The 19,727-nt window shown below is 40.6% G+C and overlaps 1 protein-coding gene across 1 annotated transcript; it reads right to left on the bottom strand.

Annotated features, from left to right (window-relative positions):
- Positions 1 to 6,633: 6,633 nt before the first annotated feature.
- si:dkey-202l22.3 (7 transmembrane receptor domain-containing protein) lies at positions 6,634 to 19,359 on the bottom strand. The gene is made up of 4 exons (XM_049576458.1): positions 19,136 to 19,359; positions 10,692 to 11,171; positions 9,328 to 9,725; positions 6,634 to 8,535 (listed from the first exon to the last, which is right to left on the bottom strand). Exons 2-4 carry the CDS (start codon positions 11,152 to 11,154, stop codon positions 8,308 to 8,310), a joined length of 1,089 nt encoding a protein of 362 aa, XP_049432415.1. The 5' UTR covers positions 11,155 to 11,171; positions 19,136 to 19,359; the 3' UTR covers positions 6,634 to 8,307.
- Between the last annotated feature and the right edge of the window lie 368 nt (positions 19,360 to 19,727).

Below are 19,727 nucleotides of genomic sequence, written 5' to 3'. Positions count from 1 at the left end.
TACTGACAGTAGCTTACAACAACATTAATGAAAGTAATAAGATTATAATTATAATTCTGGCTGTTGTGGTACAATATGTTGAAAGTATATATTAATATCTGATAGTATACATATGTGACAATAATCATATGTGTATAATAACAGTAGAAGTATGACTAATGACTAATGATAACAGCAGCAGCAGGAGGCATCTGGCAGGACCAAGGCAGCAGCACAACCACACACGTCACGCTGTCCAGGCACCGCTGCGATATGAGTTAATCTGAGAGACAGTGGAGCACAAAGGCTCCGGAGAAGAAGCCGAGTTAGTGACATCCATAATGGCTGAGTTACCAAGATGCAATAATAGAATACGAGAGAGAGAGAGAGAGAGAGAGAGAGAGAAGGTGCTCGGTGTATTATAGGGAGTCCTCCGGCAGACTAGGCCTAAGTCAGCCTAACGAGGGGCTGGTACAAGCTGAGCCTGAGCCAGCCCTAATGTGGAGACGGCGTCTGCCTCCCGGACCGCAACAGGAAGATGATTCCACAGGAGAGGAGCCTGATAGCTGCTCCTGATCTACTTCTGGTGACTTTAGGGACCACGAGTAACCCTGTGTTCTCAGAGCGCAGAGTTCTGGTGGGATAATATGGATTAATAGGATTTTAATTTCAATTCTGGATTTTACAGGGAGCCAGTACAGAGAAGCTAAAACAGGAGAAATATGATCTCATTTCTTAGTTCCTGTTAATACACGTGCTGCTGCATTTTGAATTAGCTGGAGAGTTTTTAAAGACTTATTAGAGCCACCTGATAATAGAGAGTTACAGTAATCCAGCCTAGAGGTAACAAAAGCGTGGACCAATTTTTCTGCATCGTTTCAGGTCAGGATTACGCAGATGAAAAAATGCAGTCTGTGAGGTTTGTTTTAAATGAAAATTAAAAGACAAGTCTTGATCAAATATTACTCCGAGGTTTCTTACAGTAGTGCTAGAGGCCAGAGCAATGCCATCTAGAGAAACAATGTCATCAGATAAAGAGTCTTTGAGTTGTTTGGGGCCAAGAACAATAACTTCAGTTTTGTCTGAATTTAACATCAGGAAATTGGTGCTCATCCAGGTTTTTATGTCTTTAAGGCAATTATGAAGTTTAGTTAATTGATTACTTTCTTCTGGCTTCATAGATAAATACAACTGTGTATCATCCGCATAACAATGGAGTGATTTCTAATGATGTTACCTAAAGGAAGCATATAGAGAGTAAATAGGATTGGTCCGAGCACAGAACCTTGCGGAACTCCAAAACAAACTTTAGTACGTAAGGATGATTCATTATGAACGTGAACAAACTGAAAATGATCAGATAAATAAGATTTAAACCAGCTTAGTGTAGAACCTTTCAGGCCAATTAAGTGTTCCAGTCTCTGTAGCAGAATGCAGGCACTTTGCCATTAGTGTCACTCATAAAGGTAATAATAAATCCAGCACAGCTGTTTACTGTACAGGTGTCAAGCTGGTGAAGGCTGTAATCAGCAGGTGTGTGTTTGTGTGTGTGAGAGAGAAAGAGTCAAATATTTGCTAAGATGCCTAAAAAGTTAAATAAATCATAGAATAAAAGAACAAACAAAAGGGGGAGTGAATCAACAACATTAGTGCGTTATTGCTTTGTTTCTTTGTTATATATTTTGTCTATTATTCATGCAGTGGCACTCTCATCCATCAATAAATCCTTTGTGCGTATTGATACACCACCAGCTGAGCACCCGGCATATAACCAATAGGAACCCTGAGATTGTCAAGGTTTGAACATGTTTTCTTTCTTTAAAAGCCCTGACTGCTGAGTCACAGGTCTATATATGGAGACAGCATACAGCTTTCACCTGAAAATGGCTCTCCTACCACTAAAATGCTTCGTCTTAAATACAGTAGACTTTGATGGAAATGTAACTGATAACGGTATGTGTGATATCTAACAAATTAGTGCCCCACGAATGACGTTGTCACATTACGGACTGAACATAAGGTTACATAGATTAGGTTTATAAAAGTAAAGTTAAGTAGATTAGGTTTAGGTAAAAAAAAAAAACAAGGTAATGATGTACCATAAATAACTTAAAGTTTGCTTGTTTTCACACAGGACATGCACGCCAGTCTTCTGGGGGAAAGTCCTGTATTTGTTTGACTCATCCCAAACCATAACCCTCCTCACAAGAGCAGCGCAACAATTTCAATTTATGCTTTGGCAAAAGGTTTCAGTCGTCTCCATTGTAACCAGGGTTCCTCTGCGTTTCTTAGAGGCCCAGACACACTATGCCAACATCAAAGAACTAGATGAAAGCAGACTGTTGCATCACCTTACACTGTCTGTGTTTCAGCCAAAAAGTTGCATTTGAACACACCACAAAGACTACAGGTGATGGCAAACTAGCATGTACATTCTGCACCTGCGTGAGAGGCAATAACGCTTCATACCAGCAGGCAGCGGGAGTTTGTATTTGTCATTCAAAAAGGGAGACCAGAAGACCGTCATGACGCTAGTTAGCCAGTTAGCACATTAACAACACAATCCAATGTTGACAACAAAGCATATTTACTGCACGCCAGTAAACAATAACACAAACCAACATGAAATGTTTCTGCTAAAGAGCTCAATGGCTAAATAATCTTACCTTACCTCACACGCGCTTGCCTTTAGCTGTTTGTTTACGTTCCTCACTTCCATTTCTCTTCTTGTGTGCTGAGCTGAACTGCTGATCAGAGTGATTTCATTCACTGATGGGCCTTTCAGTCTCTGAAACTGATTCAACATGCTGAACTGGCTGAAAAAAAGACGACAAGCCCAATGAAGGTCAATGGTGTGGGACATTCAGCAAAGATTAGGGCGACAGATGCTAACCAACAGCTAACTGGCATGTCAGGGCTTTACAGTCCAAGTCTGTGGTGTTTATTAAAACGTAAAATGAACAGGCAGCTGTTCAAAATCACAGAAGTATCCCGCTGTATATGTGTTTTTAACTCATTAACTGTATCTACACTGATTGATCAACTCCCAGTCTGTGAGCAGCAGATTCCCCTCACTTGCTACGATGGGCTGGTGGGCTGCTTCTCTGCACAGAGACACTGAATGCAGGTCAGAGTTTGGGTGGACAGAAAATTACTGTCTCCATGGCAACGATCATAACACAACCAATCACATTGCGTGACAAAATATGACCTGGTCCGTGACGTAACAAAATTCTCCAGGTGTGTGACATGTAATAGAAGAGTTGAGTCTGTCAAGAATAAGTCATTTCTGTCAAGCAACACTATTAAAAAGTGTCTTTTACTTTTATACTACTTCCTTCTTTAAATCCATTAGTGCATTGGTCATGCGATCGCAGCCGTCACTATTACATCGGCTGTACATGAATTACAGGCTGATGACATTGTAGGTTACATACGATTTTGGTGCATTACTGTTTGTAAGTTTAAGTATGAACAGTGCATGAGAACAGCCTGCCTGGATTATGTTCATTGCCAATATATTTTTTTTCCAGCCCATGATTAGTGGATATTGTAGGAAAGCTAATTAAATATGTTGTGAGTGAACATTTAATTCCTCATTATGATGATGAAAACACAATCTGGGTGGCATGATGTTCTTTCTAATATAGTGTTTTTAGGGAGTCCTGGTTGCAAATAAGCTCAATGTTGCTTCTTGTTAAATACCTTCAGGATGAGGCAGTGGTGACTTTCATACTTGTTTCAGCCCTCTAAACAGATTCAGGGTGGTGACTCAGCATATTTTGCACATATGTGAACACAAAGAGAACTCTGACCCTTTTGAGTTCCCTCTGAGTCTGTGGTGTGGTTCACTTAACCTGTGCCTTGTGAACACAAAGCGCTCCAGGTTCGCTTTGCTCTTTGCCACTGTATTTGACCCTCTAGATCACATGCTGTTGCACTGGAATGCATGAGAAAACAGAAGGCCGTGGTTTTCTTCCAGTTTCAACATCATCTGAAAGCGAAGGGTGTTATAACCACACTGCAGTGCAGTGTCAAAGTAAAAACAAAAGCATGTCAATATATATTATTTATAGGCTATAGTGTGAACAGGAAGAGGACTGAGGCCCCATGGGAGCTTAAGTTGACCGGAGAGAGAACTGAGTGTTCTTTCAAATGAACTGACAAGGTGAACACAAAAAGAACAAAGTCCCTTTACTGTTGGTCCACTTTTGGGTGCACTTCGGTTTGTTTAAAAAGAACTACATGTCAATAGTTTCCTTATTTTCAACAAGTCCTATTAAAATTCAAACTCAGTGAATTGATCCTAGCTATTGTCTGTGTAGTCAAGAGTTTGTATAGTTGATTCATCTGTGCCATAAACAAAAAAAAACAAATCATCAATGAGTCATATGGGCTGAATAACATGTTCCTTCATTATAATGAACATGAGACACGTAGTATGTATTTATAGGCTAATGCTCGTAAATCAGCCTGTTGCCAGAAACACTCACTGGAGCGTAGTGTGTGTTAATCCCCCAGCTGAAAGTACTTAATTTGCACCTGTTTGAGTACTGTTTGCTAGAAGCTACAATGCCCACCTGTTTCATTTTCACATTTGTGACCTTTAAAGATTTTTGTCTTCAGTAGAAACAAATTGGCCTCAGACAGTTTAGGGAAGATGCATAGTTCTGAGAGGTGGACGAATGCATGGTTGGTTTTGGTCCTCTTGTGAGATTTATTGACAAAAGGAAAATATAGAATAAAGCCAGCCTTTTTAAAACACTGGTGAGAATTCATCTGCCACATTGGATTCTGGGTTTTCATCAGGTCATGAGACAGCTCTGCTTCAGAGAGAGTCGCGGATAAAAGAAAACGAAATTCATATGAATTCATGAGAGGCTCCCAAAAGACATCTGTCCCTCACTCTATTATTTCTCCTCAACACTTTATCCAAACTAGAGGCAATTTGAAGAAGCACTACTTGAAAAAGTGATTTGACTCCATATTTGCAAATGTAAAAAAGGCAGTCAAGTTGAAAGAAATTACCCAAAGCTGCAGTCCATCATCCTGTGGCATTATGCCCAAGATATTACAGATCCATTTTCTCTAGACTCAGCTTTTAATGAGCTAACTCAGGCTGTGGCCAGACTACTTGGGAAATCAATATGGTGTCATTGATTAGCTGTTCTGACTCACAGGCTCATAATGCAGGGCCGGTCTGAATGCATTGTATAGACAGCTATTCTTAGACTGAAGTTATTTTAGCTTTGAGTTGAGTAGTGTGACACATACAAAATATAACATATGAAATACTAAATACATTTTAACTTCCCCTTCTGTAATGAACAATCGCTGCTAATTAGTAAACTATTTGTTTTGAAGTGCTGCTCTCCTGCTGCTTGCTGTGGTATAAGTGTCATTAATGAAAAAGCAAGTCTTGATAATCAAACTCAATTTGTCCTAATGCATTTCTGAACCACAAACCATAAGTGGTATATCATTAGATTTGATATTTGATCAGCAGAACAAATTCAATTTTCACAGTATACTGTAACTACAGTAATGCAGGCTGCCACAGTTACATTCAAAACCCTAAATATATGTCATTAAAGTTTAAAATAGATGTTTTTGAGTCTACATTTGTGTTTCTTCAAATCTAATCTCCAAGTGTAGCAAGAAAAGTGTTGCTTACCCTGTTTTCACTTTCACCCAATTTTGATTTTCCGTACCTCAAACTACGTGTTCATCAACCTCATTTCCTGCAGCAGGCGGCTGTTCTCAGCCAAACTAACCAAAACCTAAAACCAAAAATATAGACATGAAATGTTCTCTCACACTTTTAATACACAGACAAAAACCCTGAAGAGCTCAATGTGGCTTTTAAACCTGCCTAAATATAAAGTCAGCTTGTCTGTGTGGTTCAGTGTTTGAAAGGAATAGCATGTGCTCTTCATGATATCACTATGGATTTACACACATTTCCAGTCCCAATGGTAATTTCATGGTTCAGTTTACTCAAAGTCATCGCCTGCAGTATATTTTGTATATCCTCTTTTTCATTAAACACCACATGAATTTCCTCAGAAAACTGGCCACAGCCCATGATTTGAAGTAGTGTGGCAAAATCTGGTAGTGCAGGAGACAAGCACGTCTTAATCCTCACTGTACGGAGCTTCTATATAAATATGAAGCAAGTGAGCTGTTGCAGCTCTCAGCCTCACCCATAAAACTGAAGTGGCCTAGGCAAACTGTCAGAGCTCTCATCTCTAGAGATCCAAATACAGCAAAAATAACATCTATTTATCCTGTGTGTGTTGGGTGTATTTTCTGCTTCTGCTTTTTATGACAGCAATGTATTAACAAGTCGTCTGATAGTGTACCGTAAAGGCGTCATCTGCTTGTTGCTTATATCTATAAGCAGCAGAATCATAATATTGTATTATTAGATTTTTAGATCCACAGTGAGTCATGTCTTGCACATTGAGAGCAAGTCTACCAGAGTCAAATTCCTTGTACTGTATGTACATACCTACTTAGTGAATAGAGCTGATTCTGATTCTGATTTGTGAACTTAAACTTTAATAGCTGCTTATATGTCATATGAAAATAGTAAAGACTTAAAACAAAGTTGCAGGAGCTGTAACTGTGGATTGACATTATGGCATTGGAGGAGAGAGACATTTAATGTAGCCTCGACTACCCTTTTTAAGAAAGAAAGAAAGAAAGAAAGAAACAAACCAAAAAACTATAACTCTTGCCGACCCTTTCAGAAAGAGCATCAGGCCAAAAATCCAATTGAGTAGAGCTGAATGCAGTCTCAAGGTTCACTTAGAGAGAAAAGAGAAGGCAACCGAGCAACAAAGAGCAAAGCAATCTGATTGTTAAAAGGTGACAGTTGGCATCAGCAGCACTGGCCGGGGAGCAGGGGCTTATTAACTTGCACTAAAGCTACACTGAGTAGCTTATTTCAGTTTGTGCCAGCTGGCTGACCAAAATGGTGTTTTGACATTTTTGAATGGGCTGGTTGGAGTTGTTAATGGACAATCTGCCCTGCACTATGATACTTTTATTGAGAGTAATGCATTGTTGCAACCCTTCCAGTTAACAGTAGAAAAATTAATCATTTTTAATTATAAGAAGCAATAGTAATAGATCTCTGAGTAACTAAGTGAAAAGGATTAACTTTGCCTTAAATGCAATTTAGACCACATTAGCTGGTTCTTTGCAGAGCCTTTTAACAGGAGGCACGTTCAAAGATTGACTTGATACCCAGGCTTCGACAAACAGAGAAGGGGCATTAAGAAAGCTTGATGCGAACTCAATGGGAATGGTAGTGACACTTAGAGTTCATGCTTTGAATATCAAGTTGATCATTGTGGCAGTCGATTTTTCCACACAGAGCCAAAGCACTGAGACTTTGTTCATCAGGTAACACATTTATGAATTTTGCGTTAATTACATTTTACAAACAAAGGTTTCAAGGTGACATAAAAGCTGCAGATTTGATTTCCCATTACAGTACATATTAATCTTTCCACCCAGATCCTGTGCACACTACATATGCATGTACAAACATATTTATTCACGTGCACAGATGACACACAAAGTTAGACACTGGAGCCAAAACCATACAGAACAACTACTATAGAATGACACAACAAAAGCAGGCAACATAATAACAACATAATAAATCTAATAGCATGTAGGTAGTACGCAATACAAGCGATATATAACTAATCTGAAAGCACAAATATTCAATACCAGGGACAAATTAAACAATCACATTGTGTCTTTTGCACGTCCTCTTCTTGGTCTGTAATCCATGTCTGGTGAGAAGAGTTCATTGCTCGGTCAGTTCCCTGAAGTCAAGCATTTTCCATTTAAGTATAACCAGGCCCTGCAGCCAGTGTAGCCACCCCTGGTCTCAGCCTCCAGCAGCATGTTTGCAGCAGAACCCCCTGACGCTGTGTTTATGCCCCTGCAGGCCTTTTTAAAGCCGCAAGACCTGCTTAGTTTCCATGCCAGAAGCTCGGCCGTCCAAGAAAAACACAGGGATCCCAGTAGATGACTTAATCTTCAGTCTGGTCTGGATCTGTGTCTTCGCGTGTTTGTCATATATGGCCTTATTTAGCACACTGCCTGTGGGGACACTGTACAAGAGAGGACCGAATGTCTTGACGTCACAAAAATGCTGTAAAAGCACAGGGAAATCTGACTTAAATGGATTTTAAGCCTTATTTTCTCATGGACACCTCAGGCATTAACATCAGGGTCAGGGGTGCAAGTGCTGGTGGGTGAAGACAGCGCTCTGCAGGTCAGTTGTATAATAGTGGACGAGATCTGAAATCAACTCCTAGACGTCGCCCTCTCCACCATCCCCCTCTGAAGATTGTGACAAGGGCAGAGGTAGCCTTTCAGGTGCATGCGGACTTTGCTGTGCAGCGAGGCATAGATGAAGGGGTTGTAGCACGCAGAGCTCATAGCCACTAAATGACAGCAGACTTGTAAGACATTTATGTAGCGCTTCCCTATGATGTGGAAGTCTGGGTCCAGGTCGAGCAACAGGTTCAGCACCTACGCAGTGACATGAAAAAACTTGTGTTATAGTCCTCGCTGTATTTGATTGCATCATATCAGTAATAACTATATGCAAATACAGTCAACGTACAGCTACTTTGTGTAGTCTGACTAAATATGTAATTGAATGTAGGTGGAATGATAATACTTAATATATATTGAGGGCAACATGTGGGCAGCAGTTCAAAGGTTAGATAATTTCCTCTTGCTCATTTCACACCTTTTACTAATCACAGTAAATGTGATATTCACAGTTCCTGTAGCCCACTCGATGTCATGACACAAGTGTCATGAGATGCTGCCGCCATTTTTTATTTGCATGTAAGCAGTGTTCGTGAAGCACTCTTAAAAAACAGGGCCCCAGGTCTGTGCAGTCCTGCCACAATGTAAACTCTGCCCTCTTCTTCCATTAATATGATGATGAAATAATAATCTTTTAGGCTCTTGCATGGCTCATTGTGGACATAATGTTGGTTTCATGGGCACAATGTACCTGATGATGAGGTTCTATGGTTAATGATGTATAAGATTTAATCATTTCCTGGACAGTTAAAGCTTCACTCTGTTTTATCACTTCACTGCTGTCGAGTTTATGATTTGCTAACAGACACCTACAGAGGAATGTAAACTTATTCTCCCTCCCAAGCCTATCTCCCAAATCAAGATCTTCCTTAAATTCCATGGAAATGTTAGGCTGTATAAGGAGTAAGGGAGAAGGATGGATGAGCTAAGAACGGCTTGCTCGTTAGGCTTTAGTTTAGGATCTAACAGCATGGATTTAAGACTCACCTGCAGGGGCAGCCAGCACAGGGCGAAAGCCAGCACTGACGCCACCAGCAGAGAAAAGGTCTTCTTCCTCCTTTGGCTCCAGCGCTGCTGGCTGTTGGATGGCTCTCCGGGTACTGAATAGCTTTTTAGGCTGACAGTAATGGCACAGTAGGACACGCTAACAGACAGCAGCGGGATCATGTAGGAGGCTATGAGGATGAAGCAGGAGTAGAGCAGCCGCAGATTGCCACTCTGAGGCCAGAATTCCTCGCAAACTACCAGGTCTATGCCACTGGGTCGCAGATCCAGATAGCGTGTGTAGAGAGAAGGAGGCGCAGCCAGGGCCAGAGATAAAAGCCAGACACCGAGAGTCACTGCACCACAACCCCACACTGAGATCCTCCTCCGTACTGGGTGAGCTGGGTCAGAAAGGAAAAACAGGGCATAGATAAAAGCACCAAAGCAGTACATTATTCAACACATTGAAGCCACAATGTTCAGCTTTTTTTATACTACAATAGCATTTTTAAAATAATTCTGAAGGTTTTTATGTATAGAAAAATGATCCAGGGGAAAATTGCTGCAGTGTTGATATCAGCCCATCTGAGGAGGAGTAAGCATGCACTGCTTTCTACCGAAATTGAGCATGGCGTTAGTTCAGGCAGGACATGATGTCAAGCTCAGCTCACATCCCACCTACATCAGATGATTTCAAACAGCCAATCAACTGATGGAGCAGCTGATAGATGACCTTTCTATGCAACCAACTGGCAAATATTATTCAGGGTGCCCTATTTAAACTGCTCTGGCCTGCCTACTGTTGCTGCTTCCTCTGCAAGCCGCTTTGCAACCCGCCTCCACCCCAGGTCCTCCTTTTCATGATGTGTCTGACTTATCAGTGTCACCTCTGTAATGTCATTGATGCTGCTCTGTTCTGTTCTTGGGGGGTCTTTGCTGCTGCTCTCCCTGCCTTAAGGCTTTCCATATGGGCACATGTAAGAGGCTTTCTGCGTAGGCTCAAGGAAAGGCAGAGGCCCCAGAACAGACCCATACTGCGAAATATAATGCTGCAAATGGATATAAAGTTTTATTTGACTAAAGTTGTCCTGACTGAAGTGTCTTTTTTTGAGAACCAACACCATATGGTCCCAACCTTAAAAACAGAGATGGCATAATCGACAGTAAAGTACTACAGGATCTAATTAAACCTCACATGTGACATTCTGTTGCAGTGACATGGATGATCAGTATATGTCACCTGCACATGCTCTGTAGGGAACTGACTTAATCAAGTTGTCACTGACATTGTCTTTCAGTAAATCCCACAAACAATGGGTTTAAACAAATACTTCTCATGAGTGTAAAAATAACATCATGTCCCTTACCTACAACAATGTAGCGATCTACAGCAATGGCAGTGAGCGAAAGCACTGATGCAAACACAGTGGCACATTGCAGCAAGGGGACCAAGTGGCACAGGGGTCTCCCGAAAGCCCAGCCATGACTGTCGAAGGCGTACGACACAGTCAGTGGAACACAACTCAAACACATCAGCAGGTCTCCAGCCGCTAAATTACCGATGAAAAAGTTGGTGGCATTGTGGAGTTTCTTGTCAGACAAGATGCAAGCCAACAGGAAGGAGTTTCCAACACCAGCCACAACCACTACAAGGCAGTAGAGAGGCAGGAAAAGAGGTTTGAAACGCTGAAGGAGCTCCATGCCTATAAACATGTCCAGTGGGTCACTGTGGTTTAGACCTTGGTCTTTGCTTTCTTCTAGTCTCTCCCGTGCTGTGTCATGGCTGATGTTACCAATCACGCTGAAATCCCCGTCCATGAAGATATCCATGTCTCTGGAGGCCAACCCTAAAAACAGAGAGGGCATAATCAACATTAAATCAATAAGTACTACAGGAACTAATTAAACCTCACATGTGGCATTTTGTTACAGTGACATGGATCAATATATGTTACCTGCACGTGCTCTGTAGGGAACTGACTTAATCATGGTGTCACTGACATTGTCTTTCAGTAATGTCAGTGACACGGATTTATAGCGGTTCACAGCTGGCTAAATGTCATACTGTATATTTCTTATATTTCAATTGATTTCTCAATAATGCCACACATACAGGAGATATTTATTTCTCATATTGAGGACAAAGGTAAAGTTATATATTTTTTCATGGGGGACTATTGGGAATTATTTGTTTATTTATTTCAATGTGAATTTTAATACTGTGAACGACACAAATACAACTCCTTTTGCCTCCACTGCAATTTAAACCACAAGTGACTGGATGGCTTGACACTACAAGAGTTGAGTAACTGGCCCTTTAAAGGCTTCTCTGAAGAGCTGGGCAGCCACGTGAAAGTGAGATTGCTGCGAACAATTTAACGACAAACAAATGAATGGCAAGAGTCGCATTAGTGTGTCCATCTTCCACAGAAATCTCCCATAATTCGGGGGCTGTGGGGGACGTAAACAGAAAAACTCAAAAATATGATTATGGAGTTCCGGAGTTGGAAGGAGTTTTATTCAAAGCGGATTTATGGGCGTTTCTCCGCGATGGACATCGGATATAATGACACCCCTGAGAAGTATAAGTGTAGTCATAAGTCATTATGAATGTAAAAATATGTGTGTCGCGTCCATGTGTTCAGATTTCACTGAGTTGTTGTGACTTGTCAGTGAACACTGCATGGTGTTTGGGTTGGGGCCCCTCAGCTGGTGCGTGGCTCACTGCACTTAATGAATATGCCAGCAAGATGTGAACGTGATCCAAAACCTATAATCAAACTACTCTCACAGTGATCGACCTGATCTTACAAGAGCTCCTGTATGTTATCTCTACAGTCAAATGTATTTTTAGTTTTTACCACTTATGCATATGGCCATGAGACATCTTGAGTGTGAAGGAGGGATGTCTGATTAGCTTAGAGTCAAATGTCATTATCTTTATGCTTTCATCGTTATGTAGTCTTGTTTCAAGATGTATCTCCTCTGTAGAAGTTTTCTGATACCGCTCTGACAAGAGGTGAATAATACCTACAGGCAGGTTTATGTATATGGTCTATATGAGGGAAAGCTGCAAGTGAATGACTTCTCATGAGAAATGTTTTGAAGTTTTACTGACTTTTCTAGAGAGCCATCAAAGATGATAGAGATGTTTTTTTGCACCCCAGTGCCTTGTGTGATGTGGGCTATCATGCACTGGACCATCATGCTCCCTGGTGCCTTTTCTGACAAATAGCTGTTCCATTTCTGGCCTCTGCTGGACTATCAGAGCGTCCTGTAAGGCAGGAGTCCACAAATATCACGAGGGAGGGAAATGGCCGTGAACTCCTTTGGTCATCTACAGTAACATTTCAAAACCCCATTATTTCAACAAAGACAATGTCTGATTATTTTGTAAGAATTTAACAACTGCAACTCCCATGCAACAATGAAAGCTCTCCAACTAAGTCTCATAGACAGGGCTATAACACCTATTTCACATTTAGGGACACAATTTTCAGTTCACACCTTCTGCAACTCCACCAGGAAAAACTTTTAGAAGCCTAATTATTTTGGAGGATTTTGCAACAAAAATCTGAAAGCGGGTTCTCAAAGTGTTGTTTATTGAGTGTCATTTTAGGGAGTCAGTGTAGGGCTGCACAGTGCACACACTGTAACTTTAAAAAAAAAAAAAGAAAAAAAAAGAATTTTGACATGGCATTTTAATGACATTATGAAATACCGTAGCCTACTTGTCGTTTTTAGGATTTTTCTTTGACATTCTAACACACAAAAATGAAGAAAGGTAACTAGAGCCAGGATAGTGTTTGACAAAAAGTGTACCTGCCCACAGAACTGCAGTACACTGTAATACTAAAACCAGCAGTAATTATAATGGCAATCTGTTCAGTTTATTTCTGCTTGTTATCACATTTGCTAATGATTATTTCCAAAGGCAGTGTGCAGTTGTTAAATTACACTGTGCTCAAATTGTAATAGATACCTATCTTATGAGATGGACAGAAAACAACAGGGACACGTTTAAAATTTTGGGAAATGCAGTCGACAGAAATCCTGTGAGGTATGAGAAAACCCAGTGTGTTTGGGTAGCAGGTGGAACAGTGCCCAGCTTAAACAGGGAGCTTGTTGGATCTGTTACAGAGCAAGATTGTCTTTTTTATCCACCACCCGCAAACCACATTCTCATGCAGTTGGATTGAACCATTCTGTGGCCTTTAAGCTTTGGAAGTTCATATTGAAAACACTGAACTGCCTCTATCGTATGAATAAATCCCTGCTGGCACTTCAAAAGATTCTCTGATGTCTTTTGAATCTCTTGGTTAATGTCAGTCTCTCTTTATTTTGAAAAGAAGGTGGCCAGATAGATTTGCTCACCCTAAAGCATTTTGGAATTATATTTTTTCACTTGAAAGGTCCGTGTGGAGATACAGTTGAAAGTAAAAGCATCTCAAGGTAGAGCAAGCTGTATAGATAAAAAAGTGACTCTGCTATTCAGAAGCGAGCTCCTGAATGCAGTGCTGTTTTGCAGCCAACTTTCTTTTGTCAGATATTGCAGCTTTCAGCCGGTACATAAACAACCAGCAACCTCCGGGTCAACCCACTAAAAATTCTAAATCTGCAGGAAACCAATGGTTTCCTTGTGTGTCTATAAAAATGTATGATGTGCTGAATTGGCCTACGGCATTGAGGTCATGTCATATTTCTTAACTTCAGCAGTGTATTTACCATACTCTGGTGGTAATGTGAGTTTTGTGAGGGGGGTTTCTATGGATATTTTGTTTTTTCCCCTCCTCATTTTCACTTTAACTGCTCTCCTTACTGTTGTCGATAAGAGGGGTTACTACCAACTTTTCCATTTCCTTTGTGATATTTGGGTAGTATGACTTAGAGTTTCACTCAGTTTTAGACTTTGTGGAAATAGTTATGAGTCAGTGGAACAGCTTTTTGACAAACTAAAAATAGAAAATGCCAAATGCTCAACTTATGATCTTTCATGCCTTCATTAGGGAGGCCTGACAAGGGTGTCAAAAGGTCGATAAGTTTCTAGAAATTTTCAAAGGAAGGTCAAAAATGATAAAAGCCATACCTTGAAATAGCAACCCCTGCATGCACAGTGGATTCTCCCATCACATGTGCAGCCCACACTACTTCTGCAATGTCTGAGGTAAAGGACTTTCAGGCAAGTTTTGATTATATTACTGCAGTGGGTATTTAAAAATATATTTCTATGATATTTCAGTTAACCAGCAGATGGTAGCCTAAAGCAAAGTATGCAGGTTATAACTTGTTAACACCTTCTGCTGGTTTTGTGAGCTAACAATTACCATATCAGTAATCAGCTTGATTGAGCATGCTAATTGTGGCGTGGTAATTAGCAACAATCTATTTCCATTCTTTTTTTTTATTGTAAAACAATTCTTGTATACACACAGCCCAACCCGGTTGCCAGAAACAATGTTGGCATCATACATTTCTGCAAATCACAGGTTACATTTGCACATTATTATGTTGCGGATACGTTGAAACTTTTATGTGGTTAACGTGTGAGTAGGTTTAGGCACAAAAAGCCCTTAGTCATGGTTAGATAAAGATCATGTTTTGGCTTAATATACCTGGTTTTGGGGGCACAGTCCGAGCAGGAAAAGCGGAGATGTCTTGGTAAAAAACAGTCACTTTTCATGGCACTGTCCCCACCAGATTGCTACAGAACACCCATGTTGGGAGCCTAAAAAGCTGAGGGAAAATACAGCAATGACTCACTACAACAGAACCGATTTTGTTGCTTGAACAGTGGTCAGTTCTTGGCAGCCATCCCGCCCAGATGACAAAGCCAGCTTGCATTTCCTCACTTTGGAAATTCTGGCGTTGTACATATGAAATGTGCAAATGGAATGTAGGTTTGCAGAAATGTATCAAAGCCAACATTTTCTTCTGGCGAAAGGACTGCACAGCCCACATTGTTGGCTCAAACTTTGAACTCTCCCAATAATTCACTTGCTAGCTAGCTAACTCGCCACATTGCACATTATGCATTGTATTTTTTTGACATTTAATGGTCTTCTTTGGCAAATTATTGGATTATGTCGATGGTAAAAGCTTTGTTTCTATCTGCATTTTACATGGTATAAACAGCTTGAGCAAACAATCCCTATACATCTGTTACGTCCAGTTTCAATCTGGAATATTCACAGAATTGTGCAACCCTAAGCCTGACACAGACCGTGCTTCACTTATCTACCTATTGTTGTCTGACAAAAGCCACATACTCTGTTCCATAACTGAGTGAGTGCAGAGTCTTCCAGGGGGTCAGTCATGCCAGGCAGGGCATGGCTTTTAAACGACAACAAAAACCCAGTCAGCCTGCCTCTGTGTTCTGAGGAGCCAGAGGTGCACAACATGGTTTGTTTTTCCTCAATACCATTCAGAAGCAGCAGCTCAAATATTTATGAGTCATAAATGTCCCCGCTTATTCGGAAAGGCGACTAGATCCACTTAAATTGTTTTCTTTGTTTTAAAAGTAGTTGTGCTTTCCCCAACCAAACTCTATTAATGGAGGTGAAACATCTTATAGCTGACTGCAATGCAGTGTGATGCTGTGGTGTAGAGCAGTGTTAGTACTGTTGCCTCACAGCGAGACAGTTTTGAGTTTTAATCCCACGAGTAGTGTTCTTTCCCACTAATTCAAGTTTTCATGTTCTCCTTATGTTAGCGTGGGTGGTCTCTAGGTTCTCCGGCTTCCTCCCACAGTCCAAAGACATGCAGGATAATTGGTGACTTTAAATTGCCCATAGGTGTGAATTTCAGGATGAATGTTTGTCTATATTGCCCTTTTTACACTCATCCGGTCATCCAGTTTGCAGACATTTTCAGCTGCTGTTATTCTTCGAGTTAGCTGCTAACTGCTACTTTTAAAATCTCCTTTGATGGGTCGCACACATAACACGTTGTCAAAACATCACACCCGTCCTGCCCGTGATTCCATCCTGCTGCCTGTCCAGTTTATACAGACCTCGTTTCTGTGCTGTTACTCTGTCCCCCCATTCCGCAAATGTACCTTTCATACAGACGGACAAGATGGCATAATGGCATGAAATTCCTTCTTTGAATATGCATTTCAAAAGAGGCTTATTTGTCAGCCCTGTAATAATCTGGCAACTTGTCGAAGGTGTACCCTGCCTTTTGCCCAAGGTAAGCAGGGATAAGCTCCGCAGGACAGCTTAGATTTTCCGCCATCACTGGATGAATAAATGATTCAGATAGTTCATAAAATCTGTAGCTAATGGATCCACTTTAGTGACTCAATATGTGTAGCACATCAGTGCAAACAGTGTGAGGGACATGTAAGAAAATGTCCGAAGTCCAATTGGAAAAACCTGTTATTATTTTATTAAGCGTTACTTGCTCAGCAGCACTCTCCACTCGAGAGGTCTCAGTGGCAGACTGTATTGTGTCTTTGATTTCTTATTAGTTATGCACACGTCCATGATCAACAGCAGGAATATGTTTCCTGATCCCATCTGGTCTCACGCTGTCTACATTATCTGACAGCTTGGAAGAAACTCAACCTTGCCTAGTAACGCTGTTGCCATGGCCTTTGTGGAAACCATCCAGCCCTTGCAGCTAATTTGTGAAGCGTGTTTAGAATTGAGAGCCCTTAAAATGCAAAACAGGTAGAACGACTCTTGATGACTCTCTCTCTTCCTATTTTGTCTGCTCTCTTCTCCTATCTGGATATCTGTCTTCACGCACGCTCTTTTTTTGCTCTGTGTGACTCCACTGACATTTCCTAACCCAGGCACTTTGTATCAATTTTGCATTTCCATCACTCTGAGATTGCTGAGGCGTTCAAAGAGAGCTGGGGGCACAGGCTGGACAAATATGAAACACAAATGAAGTCAGAGTTCATCATATGCAATTCTGATGAGATGACTTAATTGTGTGTCACATTTTGAAGTGGGAATGAAGACAGCCTGCTCCTTTTGACATTGCATTATTGCCACAGAAATGTATAATGGTTTTACTGAAGAAACTTAAGTGTTTGTCAAGAAGGAAAGAAAAAAGTTTGTGCCTGTTTTAACTTTGAATGACACTTTTTTTGTTAGTTATTCTGCAGTACAATCTCCACTAGAGATGATTTGCGTGAATCGCAGTCTGCAGTCAGAACACATTACTGCATTCTTTGAGGTGTTTTAAGGTCAGTACACTGAAAATTTTTCACACTGCAGCCAGAGTCTTTTTCAGTCTGCAGGGCTAATGATCAACTGCTCGCTAAATGTAATTATCTTCTCCTGACCCTTTCATTAAGGGAGGTCAAAGCTGCTCTTATAGCATCGACTCTGCCAAGGAACAGCCCATCACAATTACACACATATACAGGCTGCACATTTGAACAAGTGCAGTGAGCAGGAAAATCAACACGAGTAAGTTGTATTAGGTTGAATGACAGTTAGCAGAATCAGCTCTCAGAGTATTTCATGCCGGTGACAAACTTTTTTTGTGGTTGTTGATGCTGCAGTGTGGAAGTGCGCATCCATGTGTTACCTGACAGATAAGAAATTAATACTTCACTAATTGCCAGACTTGTTTTTGCTGCTTTATTTATGCACAAAGCTTTAGTAGTTTTATCATTTTCCTGACGTCTGTGTGTTTGTTTGTCTTCAGGGTGCTTTTCCAACACCACAGCTTATAAATGCAGTGCAGATCTGCTGTTCTGGCACCAAAACCCTCCCTTCTGGTCTTCATTTGGACCGACAGGATGCATACATGCTACAGAGTATCAGGAAAATTGACAATTTTGCTACTGAAATTACACTCCTTGTCAACATACAAAAACACATGCATTAAAAAAAATCTAGATAACTTGTAATTGTTCTTAAGACAGGGCTTTTCTTTTGAAAATGATATTGACAAACATGCAACAGCTGGTCATTTTTTTGTGTTTTGAAATACCACACACACAAGAGGAATGCGTGTGCAGAAGGAGTGCCTCATATTCTGCTGTATGTCACAGAGATGTAGAATATTTTGGAGAGTGGGTGTAAGTATTTGTGGGTGTGATGCCCAAATCAATATCTGGGCGATACTGCACTGTGTATGTTCATGTTGTACCTGTGCACATCTGTATTTTGCATAGTGCACCGTCAGAAATAATTATTATTAACAAATCCTTTATGTTATAAAATGTACAATTATATTTTCTATCAGAACATGTTTTGTCTTCACTGATTTCAAAATAGAATAGTACCATATATTGCTAATATATGTATGTGCATATATGAACAAATAACACACGAGAAGCACTAAACTACCCACACACACACACACAAAGGAAAATCCATGTAAGAACAAGATTGATTTTCGGGTGGCATTGAACAGATGCAGCTGCAGTTTGGTCAAAGATTTTGGCTTTCTGGTTATGCTGTTTATTTGAATACTCAGACATCAAAGTAGAGCTCGCCAGACCTCCTTTAAAGTCTGCAAATGCTGCTATTGGCATTCCCAGTAATTTGGCCCAGTTTTATGGCAGTGTTTGTAATTGTGATTAAGTTAATTTGCCATTTAGGTCTCTTTCCATCAGACGTTACATTATTTTGTGCAGCTGCTGCATGCTGTTTAAACAAGATGATACTACTTGAAATTGTAAGTGAAATCAAATAAAACTTTTAATTAGACAATTATGCAAATTGCAGCACACATTAAAGTGCACCTCTTAATTAAAAGCAATAAAAACAAATACATCATGCAAACATTTGTGGGGAAATGTCACTATCTGTGTGTGTGTGAATGAGTAAGTAGAGATCGAGAATCTTACCTGTGCAGATGTTTCAAATTGGAGATACTGAGAGTGTCCCTGTGTGGTGTCACCACAGTTCAGCAAATTAGCTTATTTTCCTCTTTTTTTCTTTGTCGCCTTTTTTTTTGTTTTCTTCACTCCTTTTCTTTGAGTTACATATCTTACACGTCTGGTCAGAAATGCTTTCCTGCAGGTTATACAGAAGCCAACAGTGATACGAGGAGTCAGGCGAGGAGACGGTGTTGTCTCACTCAGCACTGAGTGAGAGTGACAGAGGGAGGGAGAAGGAAAAGGGACCCACATAACCTCTCTCCCTGAAATCCTCATAAACTGTGCCCCCTCCCACCTATCCTTCTTTACTTTGCCTTCATCCACACATTCATAGTTCACTCCTATGCACACGCACACACACAAAAACATAGATTTGCATTCATTCCATACAACATGCTGCGAAGACCTGTGCAGCAACCTGTTATTAACCCTCAGGGGAGAGGCAACCTGTTCTTTAATGCTTTATTTCCTATATGACAGCCTTGATTGCTGCCTATTCTTCCACACTTGAAGAAGAATGAGGGAGAAATGAGTAACAGTGTGTGTATTTCCTGTGTTG

This window comes from Epinephelus fuscoguttatus, linkage group LG5 (genome assembly GCF_011397635.1).
Source record: "Epinephelus fuscoguttatus linkage group LG5, E.fuscoguttatus.final_Chr_v1".
NCBI lineage: Eukaryota > Metazoa > Chordata > Actinopteri > Perciformes > Serranidae > Epinephelus > Epinephelus fuscoguttatus.
This window is presented reverse-complemented; position numbering and strand designations above follow the sequence as displayed.

Coding starts and splice junctions, on each gene's coding strand:
- si:dkey-202l22.3 (XM_049576458.1), bottom strand. CDS start 11,154: ATGGATATCTTCATGGACGGGGATTTCAGCGTGATTGGTAACATCAGC. Junction 9,726..10,691: donor AGATCGCTACATTGTTGTAG/GTAAGGGACATG, acceptor TTTCTGACCCAG/CTCACCCAGTACGGAGGAGG. Junction 8,536..9,327: donor TGTGCTGGCTGCCCCTGCAG/GTGAGTCTTAAA, acceptor GTCACTGCGTAG/GTGCTGAACCTGTTGCTCGA.